Below are 26,675 nucleotides of genomic sequence, written 5' to 3'. Positions count from 1 at the left end.
ATTGTAAAATACTTGCATACCCATCTGCATCTCTGTCTTCTGTTGGTATTCTGGAAATAATCAAGAATTGTGATGTTGCTGAGTTGATCAAAAGTCTGCAACCCATGGCGGTAAAATCATATTCTTGGTAACAAATTCAGATATTTATACAATTAATTCATCTAAAAAATTGCTTCTAATGTAATGTAGAAAGTAAAATTTTGGATAAAAACGAAGATAATTGTGGTTGACTTGCACCAGATATTTTTTTACATGTCATGTAATGGCTGTAATAAAGGAACTGGGCATGATTACAATGATAGCTTCCTTTGTGACCATTGCAAACACCAAAGCATTTTCCAACCACGGTATGTATCTTTCAAATTTTTTATTTGATAATTTATGTGATAGATTTAATGTATAGTTTTTTTTTATTCTAATTAAAAATGATATTTTCATCAAATTTATAGTTGTCGAGCATATGTTGAACTTGATGATGGTATAGGAAGACTATTTGCTGCTTTGTTTGGTGAAGTTGTAGAAGAAGCATTTGATTGTTCGGCAGTTGAGCTTATGAATCATACTGACAATGTATGTTTTCTTATTTTCCATTGCCTTTATTGTTGCAAGTAAAAAAGTCAATCTTAAAATTTTTGACATGTTTACTACATTATTTATAAGTACATTGAGGTTTATATTAAAAAAAACTATTAAAAGTAAATTACAAAAAAAAATCATTTAAATTAATATTTATATACTTGTCAGTTATGCATAGTAATTTAATTAAAAACATTACATTCGAATATTTGTGTTAATTTACAAGACATCAATTTCCAGCATATAAGTTCTTTAAATTTTTATTAATCATGCAAGGCTATTAAAAATTTCCTTTACAGGAACATTTGCTATATATAGAAAATCTTGTAGCACAAGTTTCACAAAAATAGTGGATAATTGAACTTTTAGTGGACTCCGATCGACTCAACCAACAGCAGCACATGAATTTCAATGTCGTGTCTATCAATGCTATACAGGATGACACAAAATGATGAATTATAGTAAAAACATCAAATGACTCATATTTTGACTAATGTGTTTGTTGGGCTTGTTGCTAAAATTATCGATGTTATAAATATGTGTTGGACTATATTATATTTTGAACTAATGTTTTTGTTGCGCTTGTATTAAACTTATCGTAAACAACTTTGCTAAAACTATCAATGTTATAAATATGTGTTGGACTATGTTATATTTTGAACTAATGTTTTTATCTTCTAATCTATGCAAGCATGCAATTATTATACTCTACTTAACTATCATTACCCCTAAATATTTGCTAGATTTCACAATTTTTTCCAAATGTCTTAAACTATTTTTTTAAAATAATTATTTCACCAAACTAGGCAAATGTGCTTTGCATGTTGTTCCGACCTAGTGTGTATATATATTCTTATAATACCTGCTTGTTACAGCTTGAATCCTTTTGAAAGGGTGAGATGGCTTCAAGTCATGTTCATGGCATGGTCTTCCATGATTTCCAAGCTGGATTGCAGGAAAAGGAGGCAAAAATAAAAGGCTCAGAGATTTTTTTATGTCAATGATAAGTAAGAAGTGAACATGATAAGGAAACGTAATAGAGTTTCATGAAAGAAGCGCAATTGATTTATAGCCACTAATTCTAGTAAAAACAAATCTCTATACTGAAACAAGAGCTCTTGATATTAAAGAAACATGGTATTATAGAAGTAAATTTTTAGTTCTAGCATCGTTTCCTCACAGTCCTCAAATATTGTTTGATAACCAATTTTCCTCCAAATAGAGTATAAAGATAAATAGGTACACCAAACATACTACTACCATTTTTTTCAAAGGCGAATATGGTGTTGGGAGTATACTGTATGGCATATATTTTGTGTATAGCATATATTTTGTGTTGAGAGTATGTAACTTGGTATTTCATGGAAGTAGCTATATTAGTTTGGTGCTGTTATAGTGCAGGTAATGGTGTTTGTGATGATGTGAGTTGTTTTCTCTCATACAATCATAACATTGGTCTGTGAAAGCTGATTTAATTTTTTACCTGAGTCCAGTTGGGTAAAAATGAAGATTTTTTTTGTTGCAGGGCTACATGACTTGCATGCATGATTCTTGCCTTGCATTAACAAGGGTTCCAACTAGTGAAAATTGGGCTTGATGGAACAACTTAGTGTCGAACCAAATGGAGAGAATTGGCAAGTTGTATCTGCAAATGCATATTGATGACCCTCTTGCCATTCCCACTCGGCAAACATTAATTATGTATTTCCATGGCGTTAATTGCACACCAATCCATGTTGGAATGTTATAACATATTGATATGGAATTATGTTTTATGGCTGTGAGTGTTTATTGCAGTATGTTATATGACAGATTTAATTTGATACCTAGGTAAGTACATAATTTGAGTTTTTGCATAGATTATGGTTGTCTTCAGTGAAAATGCAAAGCTTAATTGCATTGATATAAGAATGCCTATAAAAGTATTCATTAGCTAACAATTTGTGAGAAATGCCACAAATCAAGGCTAATGTTTATGTACGATATTAGTACGAAAAAAATTATTCCCGACGAATGCACGGGTTTGTAGGAAAAAAACTTGTTTAGGCTTATGAAAAACTATTACCTACAAATTGCAATCATGGAAATTACACTCTCAACCTACGAAAGCCTTGGTGGGAAAAAGTGTGGTCAATACTTGTACTGATGATACAAGCTGATGGAGGAAAGTGTTTTGCCCACGACCTAATCTATTGCGTAATATTAATACCCACGACAAGCTCATGTCGTAATAGAACATATTCCCACGAGCATAAATGAAAATGGATGCCCTTTTGTGGCAAACTTCATTAGCTCTTGCCGCGAGAAATGTCTTGGGAAAAGATAGGTATGCATTAGCCACAATTTAAACCTTTCGTGGGCTATAATACATTTTTCCGGTAAGTTTTATCCTAGGAGCTTCCCACGACAAAATCTTGTGGGAATAGGGACATTTTTTCCACAAAAAGTCTGTTTTTTGCCACAAAACCCATTCATGAAAAATTGCAGCTTCTGTTGCAATAGCCATTTATCCAGTAGTACTACATTGATCAGTTTCCACGAATTGATCATGTAAAAATGCCATCTTACTTTTGATCATAGATTAAAATTTATAATATACAAAATTGTTAGAATACAATAGTGATCAGTGAGATGGATGCGAGAGAGAAGCCTAATTAATAAAGTATCGAACTCATGTCTCCCACTAAGATCCAGTCATATGGAAAACCACGCATGAATTCCTTCATTTACATTGAAATTCATCCGGATGCTTGAGAGATTTTCTTGTAGTGATCGATCATGCATGCTTTTCAACACTGCTACAATAAATTTGCATGTGGGACATTAAATTAGGTCATGTTGGGTCGTTTACTGAACAACTTCGTCTGTTTGTTTGTTTTAATAAGAACTTCCCCGTGTCCCATTTGTGACCACCTAGTACTGACAAAATACAAGCGTGCTTAACATGAGTTTTTGGACTTATGACCAACTTATTAATCCTCATACTGACATAAAAAAAGGTGGATAATTGATAGCCATCACCAAGTTGGTAACAGTTACAATATGCATGCCACCGAATATGTATGAAGATGGAAGCAAAGTTTACACTGTAAATAATTTAATTTAGGATAAAATAAAAGAGAAATAATATTTGCCGTCATAAACTAGTGCGTAAGTGCCACATACCCATTTTGAAAAAATTGAGTAAATGTCAGACCCGCATAAAAAAATTAATTTTGTAATGGTGAACTCTATTTTTTGTCAATAGGAATGTATATCATTTGTACAACCTATGATTGTATCAAACAATATTACTCAAAATAAAACAACCTATGAAAAAACAACCACCGACATGAGCATATATTGCACATGAAAAATAATGATCAGGAAACTCCACTAGCTAGTCTAATTTTGACTTTGATTAATGACGTTAATTAATAGTGCAACATTTGCATCTAATTTCTTAAATCATGTTTTTGTCTTTTGAACTTCCAACGTCATGATGCAGAGCATACGGTCAACAACCATGGAAAAGGGAAAAGAAACTAAGTCATGAATAAATTGACAGATGAAGTTTCCAGGCAACAACACACGAAGCTAGCCGGATAGATTCCTTCCAGCTTCTTATACGAAGAAGATGGCATGCATGGTCTGGTCAAAGGAATTGCAAACATTTATTTTGTGATTAGAAAGAAACACGCATGCATCTATACATACAAGTTTATACGGCCACTTGCCTAATTTATAAGGATCAAGTTGGTCAGCTAGTTCTATTTTTAGTCCTTCTTGTTCTGTCCCATCAATGCCTACCAATACCGAAGAAGGACTCGACATTCAGTAATTCACCACGTGATTATTTGATGAATAACATCTACTCCAAAGCTCAAACAAGTCTACACTATGTCATGGTAAAATGTCATTTTTTTTCCCAGAACAATTTTGGTGTGATTAGGTAATTATTTGCCATGAGTTTATATCTTGAAAAAAAAAAATCATGGCAAAAGATCATATTTCTTGTAGTGTCACCAAGGACATTCATGTCCAATGTAGGCCATATAATTGATTAATTAGATGCCGTTGAAAGGTTAAGATTTCTTTTTTTTTAAAAAAAAAAAAATATGATAATTAGTTCAATCAGTGGCCCGTAAGGAAAGGGAAAATGAATGTTCTGTTGAAATACTAGACCCGTATAGCAAGAACGATCATTATTCACTTCTGTAGATTGTTATGAGAAATGTGTCGGAGAACAATGTTTTCTTCACCATAGGTACAGAACTACGTTAACTCCTAAATTTAGTGATAACATGAGCGGGAACAACAGATCAAATTGGCCAAGATTTCATCAATTCCTAAAGAAATGCAAGAGTTCGTGCCATTGTTAAGATAATAATATCAATTTGGAAGGATTACACATAAATTGATGATGTAATTTCATGTGATTTATTAGATCTATTTTATAATAAAAATAACTTTACAATCTAACGTATCATATCAAATCACATCACTTTATATTTATTTTTGTTATCAAATATTTTATATTTAGAGAAAAAAAATTATTTTTATCAGTTACTATTTATCAAATCACATCTTATATCCTATAAAAAATACCCTCATATTATATAAAAAAGTTATAAGTATAAAATGTGAGAGTAAATAATAATTGACGTATAGGAAATCCTTTGTAACAAGCGGTGGCAAGCTATATGGACCTATGGTTTGTGATCGGTCAAAATTGGAGCCACGAAGGTGGGGTCCAACCGCGTTACGTAGGAGACGGTTCAACAAAGTAAAGCGACCTTAGCAGGTTCGTACAATTAATTCCAATGGTAAAATACTACTTGACTTTCCTTCAGTATAACAAGTCACGTTGTCGATTAAAGATGATAAAATATATGGATAGCACCCGAGTTCCAGTTCACAGCTGTTCCTTTTCCTCACGACTCCCTTTGCATTTAACCCCTATAAATACCACCAAACTCTCACAGCACAGCATCGAACACAGGCTTGCTTGCTTAGAGAAAAAAAGAAAACACAGTTTGCTTGCTTTAGGAGGAGAGAGAGAGAAAGAGATGGAGAACTTCCCAGTGATAAACTTGGAGAAGCTAAACGGTAAGGAGAGAGGAGCAACCATGGAGAAGATCAAAGACGCATGCGAAAACTGGGGTTTCTTTGAGGTACCTATCAGTATCAGTGCTCTACTGGAGCTAAGCCTTGCTAAATTTGTTCCTTGCTGCGCATCCATTATTGAGTTGCTCATTAATTTACAATTCCAGTTATGGGTTAAGTACTGTTTTGCGTTCCTTTCTGAAATTTCTACATGTATATGCAGTTGCTTAATCATGGCATATCCCATGAGTTAATGGACACTGTGGAGAGGTTGACAAAGGAGCACTACAAGAAGTGCATGGAGCAAAGGTTCAAGCAACTGATGGCAAGCAAGGGTCTAGAGGGTTTTCAGGCTGAGGTCCATGACATGGATTGGGAGAGCACCTTCCACTTACGCCATCTCCCCTACTCCAATATCTCTGAGATTCCAGACCTCCAAGATGATTACAGGTATGTAAAGAGTGCAATTTGTGCACAAATATCGTGGAAGACATTTTTTTTTAAGAAAGTAATATGAGTTATGTACGCCTGAACTTATATCTGAGATGACTTCCATTCATGTACTCAGAAGTGTTTTGAACATCCAAAATAATATTTAGAACATCTCAAATATGAATAATATTGCAGGAAGATCATGAAGGAATTTGCATTGAAGTTGGAAAAACTGGCAGAGGAACTCCTAGAGCTGTTAGATGAGAATCTTGGACTAGAGAAAGGTTACCTCAAAAAGGCATTGTGCGGATCAAAAGGTCCAAGTTTTGGAACCAAGGTTAGCAACTACCCTCCATGCCCAAAGCCAGAGCTGATCAAGGGTCTCCGTGCCCACACCGATGCTGGTGGCATTATCCTTCTCTTCCAGGATGACAAGGTCAGCGGTCTCCAGCTTCTCAAGGATGGTCACTGGATTGACGTGCCTCCCATGCGCCATTCCATTGTCATCAACCTTGGTGACCAGCTCGAGGTATATATATATAAGAAATTAAGTTTTATAATAATTTATTGTAATAAGAGAAAAAAAAAAAAAAAACAGAGCTTTTTGAGGAACAGATGATCATGCAAGTCTGTTTATCGACACACCCAACACACACCACATTGGCTAGCCTATAATGAGTCCCAGTACAATTAATATGATGACATTAAACTGACCTTGAATGTATATGCATAGGTCATCCCCAATGGGAAGTACAAGAGTGTGCTGCACAGAGTGATAGCGCAAACTGATGGGAACAGAATGTCAATAGCTTCATTCTACAACCCTGGCAGTGATGCTGTAATTTATCCAGCACCCGCACTGGTAGAGAAAAAGGGAGATGATGAGGAGAAGAACCATGTTTACCCAAAATTCGTGTTTGAAGACTACATGAAGCTGTATGCTGGCCTCAAGTTCCAGGCCAAGGAGCCAAGATTTGAAGCCATGAGGGCAACAAGTGGCTTGGGTCCAATTGCAACAGCTTGAGAGAAAATTTTCTAGTTGAAGAGAAAATAAATAATTGTCTTATATTATATATGTGGTGGCTTCCTAAACATTCTTTGAAGTTTATGAATTGATTATTTGTAGAATGTGACTTTGTTAACGTTGTCTTGTGGGAATAACTGGTTCGATGTTTGTTATCTGTCACTCTTTCCATCTTTCTATCTTATAATATTTGTGGTATATGACCAAACAAAATAATATTAAAATTTGATGACAATGTTACCATTTACTATAAATTTTAATTAATTTTATACATCAACAACATATAATATACCATAGTTCTCACCGGAAACAAAGTAATATAAATCTGAGATTTTTTGGGGAGATCGATCTACGTCTCCCCCTCCCCCCCCTCCCGCGGAAACATAATTTTTCATCTTTCCATAAACCACATTCTTCTTTTCCATCTCAAATAATATAAAATCATCTACAAATTTCTTATATATAATTCCCAAATTTGGCATCTGAATTTTAAAATAAGAAAGTTTGGTCAATACCCAATATGCTTTAGGTACTTAGGTTTGACACCTTGTGCAAATTCCTTGTGCAATATCTTTTGTTTAAATTAGCAGTATGTGGTATGAGTTATTTAGAAATAAGACCTCTGTTAATTTTGTTTGTCCATCAATGTTAATAAAAACAACACTTGGCCGAATCACGGGCTTCTAACCACCACTTAGAATTGGCAATCACTATCTAACTAGGGTTTGACAAACCTCTTCTTTTTAATATACCCTAACTTCCTCACCTAGGAATCACTTGCCTCCTCACCCGCAACTGCGCGCCACGTCAGTCCTAGTCTTGTTAACAACCACATCATCCTATTACGTTAGTAGCCTTCCATGTCAACATTATTGACCGTTGTCTTTGACGACAACATTGACCTTTTTTTTTTTTTTTAATCCAGGGTCAATTTTAGCAGCACCTTTTTAAATGGGATAGGCATTGTAATGCCTCTTCCTATAGTCTAGGGGTGTCATGTATTTTTTACAAAATAAACTAGACAAGAGATTTCATATTTCATAAATGAAAATAGAATTTATTTTGTACAAAAATGTCTAATAAAATGTCTTCAAAAAAATATTAAATGAATAAACTGAAATTTATGTCATAAAAATAATTTTATTTTAAAAAGTCTGAAACTAAATTAACTGCTCCTTCTAATCTTGGCATGCCTGCTTGTGGTCATCATCCTCACCTGGATGGTTTAAAAACATGAAAATAACTAAAATGAGTCTAAGACTCAGCAAGAAATCGATCACAACGTAAACATAATAAACATAAGGTTTTCATAAAAGTTTTCATGTTGAGAGTTTAAATTCATGATTGTTCATACTGATGCTTATGCTATGCATGACAGATTTATCTGAATTAACTGATTGATCTGACCGATTTATCTGATTTAACTGATTGATCTGATTGGCCAATACACTTAATCCTGTGTGCGAGATTGTGCACCGGCCCCACGTCCCACGACTACGAGGGGAGCTGCTGATAATATTCTGGCATACTATGGTGGACCACACTTGAGTCTGTGGGTTGCACATTTACCCTGAAACTGAACTGCATTGATACTATGCATCTGAATAGTCATCTGATTAATTAATTTGATCTTATCTTACACTTGAACTTAAGATAGCTTACGTGCGTTATGAACATGAGATGCATGACATAATACATACATAATATAATTTCTGAATTTGAACATGATTCAGAATAACATGATCGTATGTTATGCTGGATGACATGTTTGCATATGGCATGAGTGGTGCATAAATAATGGCTATCAATGATCTGGCTTGAATAATACTTATATATAAGCTGAACTGTGATAATCTTAATTTGTGAGCAAATTACTTACATTGTTGTGCTTCTTCTTGAATCTCACTTCGTAACTCGTCACCTATACGCATTATTAACTATCACTAAATCTATCTAGGATCAATATGTACTAATATCCTACTTAATTAAATTCATAATCTAGAAGATAGTCGAATAAATATTTTGTTTAGCACCATAACAATAAATCCTGATATTTTTAAATTACTTAAATACTTAATAACATATTATAACTTAGTACAATACTTGGGCTATTTTAAATAAGTCATAAAACTTCAATTCTTAAAATATGTTTCCTTTCTTAACATAATTATTCCATCTTATAAGAAACCTAATAAATATTAATATTGTTTAAATATTCTTGACATAATAATTTTATTAAAATTCTAGTAAATAGACAAAGGAATATTATCAAAATAGTAGGCTCAATAGTATATTTTAAAACACATTTCAAATTCTTTAAGCATTTTCTTATAAAAATGAGTTTATGACTAATATATTTATTTAATAAAAATAAACTCAACTAGAAATATTAAGCTCAATAAAAATCACTAAACAATTATTGAAACATAATAAAATCAAGCCCAATTTAAAGTACAAATCTATCCCAATGGTATATGTCTAATTAACCTCAAGCTCAGCCCACAAGGAAATTAACTCGCTAGATTTAAACACCAAACAAAGCCCATATTATCTTTTAAAACACAAGTTTATCAAAATGAGCCCAAATCCCGTTTGTGAATCAAAGGTTCCTTAAGAACTTAAGAAGCCAAAACACACAGACAGAGCAAAGAAAACCCATGCGAGAGAAACAGAGGGCTCACCAAGGGCAGCGGCACAATTCAACATTTCCGGGCAGCCTAAAGTGGTCGACAGCGTGAATGGGTCTTCTGGGCAGAGTGGTGTGACGCCGAGTGAGGGAAAGAGAAGGGTTAGACTGAGAACTGAAATGTACTGGGTGATTGAGATGGTTGGTGGTGGTGCGAAGCCTAGAGAGGGAGAGAGAGAGAGAGAGAGAGAGAGAGAGAGAGAGAATGGCAAAAGGCCGTGGCTTACTGGCATGGGGTGGGTGTGACGAGGCTAAGCTGGTCGGCAATTTCTGTGGTCGAGGAGAGGGTGGTCTGCCACAGTGGCTGCTAGTGTGTTTTGGGCAATGGTGGTTGGCGATGGTGGACAACTTGGAATGAAGGGAGTCCGCAGTGGTTCTAAAGAACAAGGGTCACGGTTGCTATTGGGGAAGTGCTTTCTCTGTTTCTTTTCTGTGTAACTCTGGTTTGAAGTGTGGGGGAAAATTTTGATTTTCATTAGAGGTTCTGGCCGTGGGGTATCGTGGGTTTATATAGAGGGAAAATGAACATTTGCTGATAGGATTTTAACTTTAGAGTTGGTTTCCCATTAGGATGATCAACTAAGAGGTAAGAACGAAGATAGACTAAGATTATAAAATCAAGAGATAGGGATGATGCTTACAGGTTGGGATAGGAAGAAATAAGATTTAAATTCAAACCAAAACTTAGTAGAATGTAAAATCTGATAAGATTTAAAAATAATAATAATAGAAAAATAATTAGAAGATTTACTTATATACCCCAATCTATGTTGCTTTCTTGGCTACGACAAGACTCAGAAGGGCTATCGATGTTATAATCCTACTCATCGCTTCCGCATTTTCCATCATGTTGTGTTATGGAAACATCGCTTGTTTACTGAGGTATCCACCTTTAGTCCCTCTATTTCTCAATCCTTTACCTTATAACTTTTTCCATATGAGCCCTCCAATCATTCTCCATCTGTGTCAATTTTCGATGTTTCATGCATTCCACCTACTCGCTCTTTGGACACTCTTAGGACAAGATCTTCGTCTCTTGAGCTGCCTCCCTCTCCGACTGCAATCCATGTTCCTCCCCAGCCTGCAGATCACAAAGCTGACATTTCCCTTCACCGTTCTTCTCAGGTAAGATCTCTTCCTACTCATCTGCATGATTTCTATTATTACATTGTCCTTACTACTTTACATGAGTCTCACTCCTATCTAATAACCATACATGAGATCTGGTTGATTCGCCTCATGGAAAGTCTATAATTGGTTGTAAGTGGATCTATAAGATCAAGACTTGCTCAGATGGTTCTATTGAGAGGTATAAATCTCGACTTGTTGCCAAATGTTTTTACACAAGAATATGGCATGGACTATGAGAAGACCTTTTCCCAAGTCGCTCGTCTCTCCTCTATTCACACTCTCTTGGCCTCTTGTCAGTGAAATCTCTTTCAGATTGATATAAAAAAATATTTTCGTGAATTGCAGTTTGTATGAAGACGTATATATTTAAAACTATTTAATAATAACTAGAATCAATTGACACCACATTATAAGTTTATAACTAACTCAGCTTGCTATTTCATATTACAAGCCGCCAACATCGGCCAACATGTATGGCTTCTACGCTCTGACGCATTCAGTCTTCTATAATGCTGTTGGAGTTCAGCAACTATATATTGTAGTTCAATCTTTCTACACACCACACCCTACCATTGTTACCACAACCATAATTATGATTACCCCAAAAATTGTTTTAGCGATTATCACTTCATAGCTTCAGACCAAGAAACATCACCGAGCCATTTATCGATTTATGTAATCTTATTTCCTAACTCTGTATTAGTTGTCTTTTAATCAATAAGAAACCGAATCCATTTTGGTGAATTTTTTTTAATGATTCACTAAACCACTTCAATTGATCGATTTAGACCCATTTTAATCGATTTTAAACCGACTTGAATCGATTCAAAATTTTATTTAGCTTTTAAGTTGTCAAACAACTAAGTTTTTCTAAAAAGTAAAAATAAAATAAAAATTCTTGTACAAAAACATTATAGAACTAATAATATATTAACTTTTTCATCATTGTATTCAATACAGGTCGTAGAAAAATTGAAAGATAAAATATGTAGTTCTTTATTTTCTTTACTTGAATAAAAAATTAGGAGTGAATGACTCTTTTGTATTAAATAATTTGTTGTTGTGCATGAAGTATTACATTTTCCATGTACTTATAACTTAATGATCTTTATATTCCTCATATATGAGACAAAAGAAATGTCAACAACGAGGTTAAATACATAAATTACATGTTTATTGACACTATTTAGATTCATATCATATTTTTATTGAGATTAGTCAATGAATTTATATTTAATAGTCTTTTATAATGCTTGAATTGAATTATATATGTTCTTTTAATACTTTTTATTAGTATTTAAATAACTGGTTCAAAATTGTTATAAATCGCTTGATTCATTGAATAAGTCCTTACTCGATTTGATTTTTCGAACCATGATTTGGATTTTTGTTGAGAAACCCTCCCTTGCCATTTGTCCTTAGATATGTTTTTCAAGAAATTAAAAAAAAAAAAAAAAACAAGTCTCTTCTTAATGGCATTATTTTTTCTTTATAATATCAAACACTCAACAAATGTATCATCTCCTCTTTTCTCTCTCTATTTTTTTTTATAGGATAATGATACCCATGCGGTTTATCTACTACCGATTTACTACTTGTCCTACGTGGACTAATTTTTTATTTTCTCAATTGAAGCTAACGCAACTCTCTCCCTTTAGCTCTTCTGAAATTTTTGCCATATGATGTGATGTCTACTTTCTGTCAGAAGAGAAATTTCAAAAATCTGGACTGGCACCCAAAATGAAGACAGAAGCTTCTTGTTCTTCTTTGTGCCCTCTCTCTCTCTCTCAAACTAGATCATATCATTTTTATTGCTTGCCCCACCATTTCTTGTTGCTTGCCCCACCGTTGAACTGCATTAGCCACAGCCCACGAGCCCGGAGAGATTGAGCCCAAACCAAGCTCAGACATTCAGCCCATTCGACCCCATACATGATCAATCCCACTCCGAGCCTTGACACCGAGCCTAGACATTGAGCCCACCTCCACTGTGATGAGGATACTTCTAGCAGTCGGGACTTTTGTCTGTCATGCCTCTACAGTGCACTTCCTGCGATATGAAAAACTTGAAAATTCAGAGACACGGAAGTAAATTTGTATACACGTTCTTCTTGCAATCATACAAGTGAATTTAATTTGTATACTATACACGTCTTGTGTTTGAGCGAAGTTCCTTAATTTAATTTGGTATCATCCTTTCGTGAATTTAATTTGGTATCATGCAGTTGTTTGATTCGAAAAGTAACTTGCTTTCAGGAACTTATTTTCAAGAACTAATTTATATAAATTAGGCTTAATTGTTGCAAGCATAACTTATAATCATCTTGCTTAATTGGTAAAATTAGGCTTAATTGTTTAATTGTTGTAAGCATAACTTATTTGCATTGTTTTAGTTGGAAAAGTAAAAATTGATAAAAATATACATGACATTTGAAATAGTTTTCAAGATAAAGCAACTTAAAAAAAAAAAAAAAAAAATTCAATATAATGATAATGTTTTACCAAATATTGATCTTAAAGTTTCAACTATTTGATATTATGCAAATCTTGAGATGCTGCCACATAAGGGATTTATTTGATAAATATTTGCACATTTTAATTGCTTGTTGGTTTGGTTTGAGGTGGTCTAAATTTGTTCTTTCTGATTGCGAATCTAATTATTAGACAAATATTTTATCCCTCTAATAGTGTCAATCTAATTCTGTGAATGAATTAAACTTATAACATAAGAAATTGTTTTCTTTTTTACCTATAAAAAATGTAAATGTTAAATTTATAACTGAAAATTTGGCTGCTATGAAGTTTAATGATGATATATAAAAAATGCATTGGATGTTTTAATGGCTATGCAGATGGAACCAAATGTCGATGGTAAGAATATTGTTGAGGAGCCAAAAGAGGGAATGTCATTTTCCTCAGTTGAGGAAGTAATGGTATACGATACGAAGTATGCAAAATAAGTTGGTTTCAAAGTGACAAAGTAAAGTTCCAAAATTGGAAATGATGGGAAAATAAGATATTTCACCCTTGCTTGTATCCATCAAGGCACATCTGTGAGCACATCGTCTAATATTCTTAAACCAAGACCGATGGAACACAATGGATGCAAGGCAAAGATCAATGTGATATTGGGTTCTGAAGGTGAATTTTGCTTGACCCATGTTGTCCTTGAGCACACTTTTGCGTTCAGAGTTCTGGAAAAGCAAGATATATTAAATGTCACAAGAGGTTGGATGAGCCGATGAAGAGAAAACTATAATACAATGATATGGATGGCATTCAATTGAGCAAGAACTACAATTCTTGCATCGTTGAAGGCAAGAGGGTATGAGAACTTGACGTTTGGAGAAAGAGATACACGTAATTATATACGTGAGGTCAGTTACTTCGGCTTAGGTTAGGAGGGGCCGAAGCACTACAAAACTACTTCACTCATATGCAGGCGCAAAATAATAGTTTCTATTATGTTATGTATGTTCATTAGATTGCAAAATGTGTTTTGAGCGGATGCTGGTAGTAGAGGTGCGTACGAGTTGTTCAGTGATGTTATAACTTTCGACACTACATACTTGACCAATGCATACAAAATTCCATTTGCGCCTTTTGTGGGCGTTAATCATCATGGTCAATTGATTCTTTTTGGATGCGGCCTGATTTTTGGGGAGGACACAGACACGTTTGTATGGTTATTTGAGTCGTGGCTTAAATGGATGAATGGCTGCACACCAGAAGCCATCATAACATACCAAGATAAAGCTATGCAAAATGCAATTGCTAAGGTGTTTCCAAAATCTTGACACCGGTTTTGCTTGTGGTATATAATGAAAAAAGTTTTTGAGAAATTTGGATCAAGCAGTCAATACGATGGCATCAAAAGTCAGCTACACATATATTTGTTTTCCACAATTATTTCTTGAATGTTGTGTTATCTCCTTCAATTATTATGAGAAATAATTTTTTTTTCTTTGAATTGTGCACACAGGTGTGTTTATGACACATTGACTCATGATGAATTCGAATGTTGTTAGGTGCAACTTCTTGATAGTTTTGATCTACATGATAATTCATGGCTTGAATGGGTATATTATGAGCCTCATCATTTGTGGGTGCTAGTGTACGTGAAGAACAAATTTTGGGCAGAAATGTCAACTACTCAGGGAAACGAGGGTATGAATGCGTTCGTTGATGATTACGTAAATTCAAAGACAACACTAAAATAGTTTGTAAATCAGTAGATAATGCACTAATTCAATTAAAACTTGAAAAATACATTTCACAAGCTCTCAAATACACACACTTCATGATAGGGCTGAAAAACCAACCTATTGGTTCGGTTTTGGGCCCAAACCGAAACTGACCGATAGGCAGTTTTGGAGAGGCCAAACCGGCCGAAACAGACCGATTTTGGGGGGGGGGGGGGGGGAACCGGCCTGTTCACAGTCAGTTTATCGGTTTGATCCACTCTGTTTGGGCCATTTTAAGACACAATTCAACCTCTTTTTGGGCTCAATTTGTTATTCAAGATCATTTACATTTAGACTTTTTTTGCACAATTTTTAAAACTAATTTTATTTATTCAATTTATTTTTAATTTTAATCATGCCATGTATATATTATTAGTAACTAATAACTACTACATATATACTACTTATATTTTATAGTCTTATTATCTTATATACTAAATTACTAATTACTAGATAAATAAAAAAAACTCCTCTAGATGTTTAATACACATTACAAAGAAAACCAAATTGTTTTAAAGAAGTACGCAACAAATAACAATTGTTCTTGAAATAAAACCCAGAAAATCTTCATTCTTCAACTGCAATCTTCTACTCTTCAATCATTAATTGTTGTGATGTATGATGCTCCTAACTCTATAAGAAAAACACCAAATAATCAATATTAATAAATTAGGATAATAAAAAAAATTAAATTAAATTATAAAAATAAATGGATATAGAAATTGAATGAGAAAAACACATTACCAGATTCTACTACAAAGCTCTCAACATTATCCATGGAGCCTCGAATATCAATTACCGTTGATGGATGTCGCAATCAATTCTGAGTACAAATAAGTGCCTCAACAGTTCTCAGAGCCAAGGAACTCTGAAAAGGATCGAGTACACGACCTTCCGTACTAAATGCCGACTCTGATGCAACTGTGGAAACATGCATGGCTAACACGTCTCGTGCAATCATCGCAAGTATAGGACAGTTAGGCTCATTCACTTTCACCAATTCAACAAGTCAAAAGATTTGGCTAAATGCCTCACAACCATCTGATAAATACCGGTCAATCTCTGTTTTCGTAGCTGTAGATCTAGAGGCAGTTGATGCTAGCAACCACTCATAAAAAAGTGCATACTCATGATTATTTTCAGCATCATTTGGAAGTGCAGATGCCGGAGGGGAAATATGTTCTCTGCTACTCGAGGAAGAACTGAACGTAACATTATACTCCGCATACATGTCTGATAATAATTGTCTCATCCTTGACAACAAATTTTCAGTCCAATTCTGATCATAAATTTTTTTCAAGTAAAAAGTAAGAAGCCCCAACTTACTACGCGGATCAAGGACAATTGCAATCAACAACAACAAATTCATCATATCCAATGAACCCCAATACTTATCAAATTTCATTCTCATGCTTATGGTCATGCTCATCAAACAAGTATTCTCACTCTCACACAGTCTAACCAACTCTTTTTGGAGCATACAACTCTCCAAAAAATTTGTGTTTGCCGTGACATGTAAAGAACCAGAAAACCGACAAGTAGCATCATAAAACATCTTCAAAACTTTCACAAAAACTCTCACTGTCTCCCACTAGTCAGCTCTAGGAGGCCCAATGTTTCCATCCTTAAAGTAAGAAAGAAAATTGTAGTCCTCACTCTCCATTCACCTAAAAGTCTTCTCAAATTTCTCAGCAGCTTCCAATATCATGTAAGTTGAATTCCATCGGGTTTGCACATCAAGACACAACATTTTTTTACAATCAATTTTCTCATTTTCTGCACATCTCTTAAACTTTTCTAATCTTGTAGGGGAGGAGTGCACATATCTAACCGCATTTCTAACCATTGTAATGGCATCATCACACTCCTTCAGACCCTCATTCACGACAAGATTCATAATATGAGCACAACATCTCATGTGCATATATTTTCCCTCCAACATATTCTCCATAAAAAAATATCTCAAATATACAATTGCAGTATCATTTGAGCTAGCATTATCAACAGTAACAATAAATATTTTATCAATGCCCCAATGAATGAGGCACAATTCAACATATTTTCTAATGGTATCCCCTCAATGATTAAGGATTAAACAAAAATTAATGATTTTCTTTTGCAATTTCCAATCACTATCAATGAAATGGGCAGTTAGGCACATATAATTCAGATTTTGTACCGATGTCCACGTATCGGTAGTTAATGAAATCCTCATTCCCCCATCTTTAAATAACTTTTTAAGTTTGGCTTTTTCAGATGTAAATAGTTTCATACAATCTCTTGCAACCGTCACTCGACATGACACTTTAAATCTAGGTTCAAGCAACCAAACCATCTTCTTAAATTTTTGCCCTTCAACAATTGTAAATGGTAATTCATCGAGGATTACCATCTCCGCAAGCGCCATCCTCACAGCCTTCTCACTATATTTATGAGTTACAAGATTTCTTAAAGAATTATCACTCTCTCCAAACCCATCCGAGGACACCTCACTTGTCAATGTTGTTTGGTATTTATCTAAAGGCCCACGTTTATAAGGATTTTTGGGACATGAAGGTAGATGGTTTTGCATGGTTGAAGTTCCGTTCCTCTTCGAGTGGCAAGCGTATATCTTGCCACAATAATTACACTTGGTCTTAGGATCATCTACAGAACAACCGTCAACTTTTGTAAAATGGTCCCAGACAATTGACGGATCCTTCCCCTTCCGTTTCTTAGGAAGTGGACAATTACTACTATTAGGGGCACTTGAAGCCGGAGGTTTTGATATTTGACAGTTCGAATCAAGATCAATTGGAGATGACGAAGAATCCATCTAACATGTAAAACCAATAAAGAGCAGAAAAATCAACACAATTGAATTGTCAATTACACGTAACACAACAGCTAGTTTGCAATGTGGCAAACATTACAAATCTAAGATTCTAATCTACATTTTAGATCGCTCATAAATCTCACAAATTATTTTACTTTCAATAAATTATGAACATTTATTGTCAATATACATCATAAATTATTTATAACACATCATAAATTTTACTTTTAATAAACATCACAAATTATTTTACTTTCAACAAAACTGTCAATCAACAAAACTGTCAATAAATTTATTTCAAAAAAATCACTAATAAAAAACCCCAAGAAAATCACTAATGAACCCCAAGAAAATCACTAACCCTAGACCCAAATACCACACGGCAGACGGCACAATCAAGAAAATCACTGATCACTGTAATCAGACTCATCAATCAACAATCATCACTAAATTTAACACTATATTTCAGAATTTCATCCTCATAAATCTCACAAAATCATACCTAAAAAATATACGGGAGGTTGCGCCGTTTGCTGAAGGAACGTGCCGACGTGGAGCAGTGGAGGCTGCGCCGCTGCTGGACAGTGGATCGCTGGGCGTTGGTGAGTGGCTGGAGTCGCTGGACCGCCGGGACTAGTCACTGGAGTGGGCGGCACTGAGGGGGCTCGAAATCAGAAATTGAAGGAGAAAACAAAATTAGAAAAGGGAGGGGGAAATGGGAAATCGGGGTTGCCTGGGACATAATATGCCCTAGAAGTAAGAATGGCGTCGTTTGGCTTACCCTTTATTTATTTTTTTTCTGAACTTAAGATGCAAACGACGTCGTTTCACTTATTTAAGTGAAACATCGTCGTTTAATGAAGGAATATTTTTTTTAAAAAATAATTGTATATTACGTCGGCCGGTTTATTAGTTTTTGAATGATTCAAACCGGAACCGAACCGGCCGACGCCGGTTTTGATAATTTACCACCGACGGTCGACCGGTTCCCTGCCAGTTTCGGCCAATTCTGAGCTCCGGCGGCCAGTCTGAGTCGGTCCTAGTCGGTTGGCCGATTTTTTGTACAGCCCTACTTCATAATAGATAAATTAACAGTACTATTACAATCTGGCAAAAAAATTAACCTATTTTTCATCCATTAGGATCTGATTACACTTGCTAGTCCACCACACTCATACATATCCAATAGGTCATGTCATAAACGATAAATGCACAATCCACTTCATCCCCTTTTCTTTTTTCTTCTTTCGATGAAAAAGTCAATCCGCAGCCCTTGATGATTTAGCATTTTTTCTTCTTCCCAGCCATTTTTTCCTGAGGATTTAGCATTTTTCTAATATCAGGAGCTCAATAAATTATCATGCAACAACTCAAAAACAAAGTTCACATTTGAAGGACGAACTTAGTTGGTAACAGTACTTACAATTTACATGCCACTGAATATGTATGAAGATGCAGGAAGCAAAGCTAATACTGTAGATAATATAATTTAGAATAAAATAAAAGAGAAATGATATTTGCAGTATTCATTTAAAAAAAAAAAGTGAGTAAATATGAAACCTAAATGAAAAAATTAATTTTATAATTATGAACCTTATTCTTTTTCAATAGGAATGTACAACGTTGATAGAACTCATAACTGTATCAAACATTATTTAAAATAAAATAACCAATTTAATAGGGTGGCCACCGTCATGAGCATATATTGCACATGAAAAATAATGATCAGGAAAAGGTCAACAACAATGGAAAAGGGAAAAGAAATTAATAGTGCAACATTTGAATCTAATTTCTTAATTGTTATCGTCTTTTGAACTTCCAACGTCATGACGCAGAGCAAAAGGTCAACAACAATGGAAAAGGGAAAAGAAATTAAGTCATGAATAAATTGACGGATGAAGTTTCCAGGCAACAACACATGAAGCTAGCTAGTCGGATAGTTCCCTTCCAGCTTCTTATACGAAGAAGATCATGGCATGCATGGATCTGGACAAAGGAATTGCAAACATTTATTTTGTGATTAGAAAGAAACACGCATGCATCTATACATACAAAAGTTTATACGGTGGCCAGGATCAAGCTGGTCAGCTAGTTCTATTTTTGGTCCTTCTTGGTCTGTCTCCATCAATACCTACCAATATCGAAGAAGGACTCCATTCAGTAATTCACCATGTGATTATTTCAATAGCATCTGCTCCAGAGCTCAAACTGGTGAAAAATTACCTCTTAATGTGCCTATAACAGAGGGCGACTTAGGTAATTGGGCCCCACAAAAGTATAAAATAGATATTACGTCATTATTAGTTTTAAAAATATCTCACATAATAATTATTTCAATTACTCTCATAAGAATACATTTCTCTTTTGTCATTATTAGTTTAATATATAATGTAAAAATTATAAATAGCAAAATCTAATTTTCGAGTGTTCATAAATTTTTTTTGTATGATTCTTTGAAAAGGTAAGGGCCTACTTTTTTTCCAAATGTGTAGGTTATTTATAGAATTTTATAGACAATAATGATTATAATTACTTCTAAGGTTCGTTTAGATACTAGCTAAGAATATCTCATAATATCTTTGAATAATCGTAAAATAGTTTGAATTAAGATATTTTATTGAGTTTTGAAAAATGAGAGAGAAAAATCTGAATTTGAGAATATCTGAAAATACCTAAAAACAGTTGTATTCCCAAATAACCACAAGGTGTCTCAAACACGTCTTGTAAAACTAGATTTGATATAATCCTCTCTCGATCGAAAGTTTTCTAATAAGGATTAAATCGGTTATTAGTTGAAAATGTAGTATAAAATCTTAATGGATAATTTTGTTTTGCAAAACAATTGGAATTATTTTTAAATAAAAATTAAAATGTAAAAATTAAAATTAAAATAAATTTATTTAATTTTACGTTATTTAACAGTACTACTCATTTTATGCATGCATACATACTATTTTACCACCCTAACGACACACTGCATCATGAGGAGCTATGCGATTGGTTGATCATCATCACCAATATTTCCTATTCTTGTGTGGTAAACGTAAAAGACATATAGCATTAATTTACACGTGTAAATTAAGGATGATGGATGCAGAGTAGAAATACAAGATGTAAATGAGTACTATTTTAAGACTCAGGATAATTTACTCTTATCAATGTATTTTATAATAAAATAATTTTATAATCTGGCATATCAAATTACGTTATTTTGTCGATTTGTTTTTATGTAATTTTTTTTTTTTTTATCAAATATTTCATATTTACAAGAAGTGGTGGCAAGCTATGGACCTATGTAGCGATCGGTCAAAAATGGAGCCACGAAGGTGGGGTCCAACCGCATTACGAAGGAGACGGTTCAACAAAGCAAAGCGACCTCAGCAGGTTCCTACAATTAATTCCAATGGTAAAATACTACTTGAGTTTGCTTTAGAATAACAAATCACGTCCTCGATTTAAAGATGATAAAATATATGTTCCTTTTCCTCACGACTCCCTTTGCATTTAACCCCTATAAATACCACCAAACTCTCACAGCACAGCATCGAACACAGCTTGCTTGCTTGGAGAAGCTTGGAGAAAAAAAAAAAAAAAAAAAAAAAAAACACAGCTTGCTTGCTTTTGGAGGAGAGAGAGCGAGAGAGAGATGGAGAACTTCCCAGTGATAAACTTGGAGAAGCTAAACGGTGAGGAGAGAGGAGCAACCATGGAGAAGATCAAAGATGCATGCGAAAACTGGGGTTTCTTTGAGGTACCTATCAGTATCAGTACTCTGCTGGAGCTAAGCCTTGCTAATCATCCATTACTGCGTTGCTCATTAATTTACAATTCCAGTTATGGGTTTATAAGTACTGTTTTGCATGCGTTCCTTTCTGAAATTTCTGGTTGTATATCATGCAGTTGCTTAATCATGGCATATCCCATGAGTTAATGGACGCTGTGGAGAGGTTGACAAAGGAGCACTACAAGAAGTGCATGGAGCAAAGGTTCAAGCAACTGATGGCAAGCAAGGGTCTAGAGGGTGTTCAGGCTGAGGTTCATGACATGGATTGGGAGAGCACCTTCCACTTACGCCATCTCCCCTACTCCAATATCTCTGAGATTCCAGACCTCCAAGATGATTACAGGTATTTTTTTTAAGAAAGAAAGTAATATGAGATATGCACCCCTGAACTTATATCTGAGATGACTTCCATTCATGTATTCAGAAGTGTTTTGAACATCCAAAATAATATTTAGAACATCTCAAATATGAATAATATTGCAGGAAGATCATGAAGGAATTTGCAGTGAAGTTGGAAAAACTGGCAGAGGAACTCCTAGAGCTGTTAGATGAGAATCTTGGACTAGAGAAAGGTTACATCAAAAAGGCATTGTGTGGATCAAAAGGTCCAAGTTTTGGAACCAAGGTTAGCAACTACCCTCCATGCCCAAAGCCAGAGCTGATCAAGGGTCTCCGTGCCCACACCGATGCTGGTGGCATTATCCTTCTCTTCCAGGATGACAAGGTCAGCGGTCTCCAGCTTCTCAAAGATGGTCACTGGATTGACGTGCCTCCTATGCGCCATTCCATTGTCATCAACCTTGGTGACCAGCTCGAGGTATATATATAAGAAATTAAGTTTTATAATAACTTAGTGTAATAAGAGAAACAAAAAAAGAAACAGAACTTTTTGAGGAACAGATGATTAACAATCAACAAGTTATCTTACCAGGATCTCATGCAAGTCTGTTTATCGACACACCCAACACACACCACATTGGCTAGCCTATAATGAGTCCCAGTACAATAAATATGATGACATTAAACTGATCTTGAATGTATATGCATAGGTCATCACCAATGGGAAGTACAAGAGTGTGCTGCACAGAGTAATAGCCCGGACTGATAGGAACAGAATGTCAATAGCTTCATTCTACAACCCCGGCAGTGATGCTGTAATTTATCCAGCACCAGCACTGGTAGAGAGAGAGGGAGATGATGAGGAGAAGAACCATGTTTACCCAAAATTCGTGTTTGAGGACTACATGAATCTGTATGCTGGCCTCAAGTTCCAGCCCAAGGAGCCAAGATTTGAAGCCATAAGGGCAACAGGTGGCTTGGGTCCAATTGCAACAGCTTGAGAGCAAATTTTCTAGTTGCAGATCCGGAAATGAATTATTTTCTTATATTATATACGTGGTGGCTTCCTAAACATACTTTGAAGTTTATGAATTGATTATTTGTCGAATGCGACTTTGTTAACATTGTCTTGTGGGAACAACTGGTTCGATGTTTGTTATCTGTCACTCTTTCCATCTTTCTATCTTATAATATTTGTGGTATATGACCCGACAAAATATTATTAAAATTAGATAACAATGTAACCATTTACCATAAATTTTGTCATCCTCAATCACAGTTCTTATTGATCATGTGGTACATTTTAATTAATTTTATACGTCAACAACGTATAATATACCACAGTTCTCACATTTTTCATCTTTCCATAAACCACATTATGCTTAGGTACTTAGGTTTGACACCTTGTGCAATATCTTTTGTTTAAATTAGCAGTATGTGGTATGAGTTATTTAGAAATAAGACCTCTGTTAATTTTGTTTGTCCATCAATGTTAATAAAAACAACACTTGGCCGAATCACAGACTTCTAACCACCACTTGGAATTGGCAATCACTATCTAACAAGGGTTTGACAAACCTCTTCTTTTTAATATACCCTAACTTCCTCACCTAGGAATCACTTGCCTCCTCACCCGAGACTGCCACGTCAGTCATAGTCTTGTCAACAACCACGTCATCCTATTACATCAGTAGCCTTCCATGTCAACATTATTGATCATTGACTTTGACCACAACATTGACCTTTTTTCATCCAGGGATAATTTCAGTAGCACCTTCTCAAATAGGATAGGCATAATCACCAGATCCTTACTTAGATGCTCAACACCTTCATTCCGACTATCTCCATCCTACTTGGTAGCTTTGATGATGCTCTATCTGCTTGGACTATGTTAGCCAGGCATGATGCTACCCCTCGTGGGTTTAGAGAGTACCAGCTTATGGTCAAGTTGTATCTGCTCAAACAGTTGCCTGGCCAATCCATCAATGAATTCTCTGATCACCTTCATCACATTTGGAATCAGATTGATCTTTCTGACCCACTTTGAAAGGATGCCACTGATGCTGACATGTATGTCATTCGTCGTGATCAGCATCGTCTTTATTAGTTTCTCATGGCCCTACAGAATGACTTTGAGTCGATTCGTCATCAACTGCTTAATCACACTCCGACTTTTTCCCTAGATATTGCTGTCAATGAGTTGATCCATGAGAAAACTCATCTGCAAACATTACAGACTCAAAACAAGCTCAATGTCTTGGCTACCACTCTATCAGTTTCCTCCTCTGACCAACGTCAACAGTCTGGTTCTAGAAAGCATTGTCCTAGCAACCATCGCTCCAATAGGCTATTTTGTCATTATTGTAAACGTCATGGCCATGTCATCCAGACCTGTTACTGTTGTAACAAGAAAGGACCTCCAACTACTATTGCTTCTAGTTCAGACACTCCTCAGGTCTCTGAAACCATCAGAGATGCAACTCGGTCTTCTGGATCCACCACCACTCTCTCCACAACTCACTTGGAGAATCTCCTAAATCGGGTCGTAAGTCGACCTGATAATGCATCGTCCTCATCTGCTCTTTATGTTCTCTCTTGGGTTATGGATTCTGCCTATAATAATCATATGACACCCTCCTCATTCTTGTTCACTAAAATGTATTTTGCATATCCACCACTTGCTATACACACTGCCAATGGATCCATTATGCTTGCTCTTAGTATAGGCTCTATCTCTACATCCAATATTTCAATTTTTAAGGTGCTTCATGTTCCTAAACTCTCTTATAACTTGGTGTTTGTGGGGTCATTGGCTCAACTTGGCTACCATGTTATTTTTTACTACTCTGGTTGTACTCCGCAGGATCCACAGACGAGAGAGGCACTTGGGATAGGCCCTAGAATGGAGCGTATGTTTCCAATGAGCACTTTGCATCTTCCATCAGTTCCTCCAAGTCCACCCGTTGGTGTTTCTGCTGTCACATATGTTTCTCCTTCCTTCGCCCTTTGGCACTTTCAACTTGGTAATACATCCTCTTATCGGATACAACAGTTAGTTTCTCAAGGTTTTAGATTTTGTGTCCCAAGATACTTTTGATTGTATTTCTTGTCAATTAGGAAAATAACTTGCTTTGTCTTTTCATAGTATTGAGTTATTGTCTACTAGTATTTTTGATTTGTTACACTGATATTTGGGGACCTGCCCCATAACTCGTATCAATGGATTTCGTAACTTTGTTATATTCAATGATAATTTCACTCGTTACAGTTAGATTTATCTTATGCACTCTCGTTCTAAACTATTTCATATTTACTACAAATTTGCAAAAATGATTGAAACTCAATTTTCTAAACGTATCAAAATTTCTTGATCTGACAATACACTTGAATACAAACAATCTGTTTTTCAAAGTATATTGCAATCATATGACACTATCCATCAAACCTCTTGTCTAGGCACCAGCAGAATGGATGAGTCAAACGAAAACTTCGACATATCCTTGACACAGTTCGGACACTTCTCCTCTATGCTAAATTGCCTCTCACATTCTGGGGTAAAGCTACCCTTACTACAATTCATACCATTAACTACTTTGCAAGTCTGGTCATCTCAAATCAATCTCTATATAGTGTCTATTTGGATCTTCCCCTGAGTCTCAACATCTTTGATCCTTTGGTTCTGCTTGCTTTGTCATTCTTCAGTCTCGTGAACATACAAAGTTGGAGCCACGTTCTCGCCTTTGTTGCTTTCTTGGATACGACGAGACTCAGAAGGGCTATCGGTGTTATAATCCTACTCATCGCTTCCGTATTTTTCATCTTGTTGTGTTATGGGAACATTGCTTGTTTACTAAGGTATCCACCTTTAGTCCCTTTATTTCTCAATCATTTACCTTACAACTTTTTCCAGATGAGCCCTCCAATCATTCTTCGCCTGTGTCCATATTAGATGTTCCATGCATTCTACCTACTCACTTTTTGGACACTCGTAGACCAGGATCTTCATCTCTTGAGCTACCTCTCTCTTCGACTGCAATCCCTATTCTTGCCCTACCTGCGGATCACACAACCGACATTTCCCTTCACTGTTCTTCTCGGGTAAGATCTCTTCCTACTCATCTCCATGATTTCTATTATTACATTGCCCTTATTACTTTACATGAGCTTCACTCCTATCATGAGGCCTCTACTAATTCCTTATGGCAAGATGCAATGACTGAGGAATTTGATGCATTATCTAATAACTATACATGGGATCTAGTTGATTTGTCTCCTGAAAAGTCTATGACTAGTTGTAAGTAGATCTATAAGATCAAGACTCGCTCAGATAGTTCTATTCAGAGGTATAAATCTCGACTTGTTGCCAAAATTTATTACACAAGAAAATGACATTGACTATGAGGGGACTTTTTCCCAAGTTGCTTGTCTCTCCTTTATTTGCACTCTTCTGGCCTCTCGTCCGTGAAATCTCTTTCAGATGGATGTTAAAAATGTTTTCTTGAATGAAAATTTGTATGAAGAGGTATATATTTAAACTAATTAATAATAACTGGAATATA

At 35.2% G+C, this 26,675-nt stretch overlaps 3 protein-coding genes across 5 annotated transcripts; all 3 read left to right on the top strand.

The window, feature by feature from the left end:
* Positions 1–5,538: 5,538 nt before the first annotated feature.
* Positions 5,539–23,139, top strand: LOC121252483 (1-aminocyclopropane-1-carboxylate oxidase 3-like). 2 transcript variants are annotated; one of them, XM_041152156.1, is made up of 5 exons: positions 5,539–5,615; positions 21,621–21,744; positions 21,894–22,120; positions 22,261–22,594; positions 22,827–23,139. In XM_041152156.1, the coding sequence occupies exons 2-5, from the start codon at positions 21,640–21,642 to the stop codon at positions 23,115–23,117; spliced, it is 957 nt and encodes a 318-aa protein (XP_041008090.1). In that variant the 5' UTR covers positions 5,539–5,615; positions 21,621–21,639; the 3' UTR covers positions 23,118–23,139. The 2 variants fall into 2 exon arrangements, with proteins under 2 accessions (XP_041008090.1, XP_041008089.1); XM_041152155.1 differs by lacking the exon at positions 5,539–5,615 and having other exon boundaries at positions 21,585–21,744.
* LOC121252486 (1-aminocyclopropane-1-carboxylate oxidase 3-like) lies at positions 5,613–23,360 on the top strand. Of its 2 annotated transcripts, XM_041152161.1 has the most exons (5): positions 5,613–5,729; positions 5,885–6,111; positions 6,289–6,622; positions 6,827–7,159; positions 23,243–23,360. In XM_041152161.1, exons 1-4 carry the CDS (start codon positions 5,625–5,627, stop codon positions 7,115–7,117), a joined length of 957 nt encoding a protein of 318 aa, XP_041008095.1. In that variant the 5' UTR covers positions 5,613–5,624; the 3' UTR covers positions 7,118–7,159; positions 23,243–23,360. The 2 variants fall into 2 exon arrangements, with proteins under 2 accessions (XP_041008095.1, XP_041008094.1); XM_041152160.1 differs by lacking the exon at positions 23,243–23,360 and having other exon boundaries at positions 6,827–7,352.
* Positions 23,361–24,229: 869 nt separating this feature from the next.
* Positions 24,230–26,418, top strand: LOC121253352. The gene is made up of 4 exons (XM_041153377.1): positions 24,230–25,181; positions 25,573–25,670; positions 25,819–25,924; positions 26,027–26,418. Exons 1-4 carry the CDS (start codon positions 24,230–24,232, stop codon positions 26,416–26,418), a joined length of 1,548 nt encoding a protein of 515 aa, XP_041009311.1.
* The last annotated feature ends 257 nt before the right edge of the window (positions 26,419–26,675 follow it).

This window comes from Juglans microcarpa x Juglans regia, chromosome 2S (assembly GCF_004785595.1).
Source record: "Juglans microcarpa x Juglans regia isolate MS1-56 chromosome 2S, Jm3101_v1.0, whole genome shotgun sequence".
Taxonomy (NCBI): domain Eukaryota; kingdom Viridiplantae; phylum Streptophyta; class Magnoliopsida; order Fagales; family Juglandaceae; genus Juglans; species Juglans microcarpa x Juglans regia.
The sequence above is the reverse complement of the archived record's forward strand: the minus strand, read 5'-3'. Positions and strand labels throughout refer to the sequence as shown.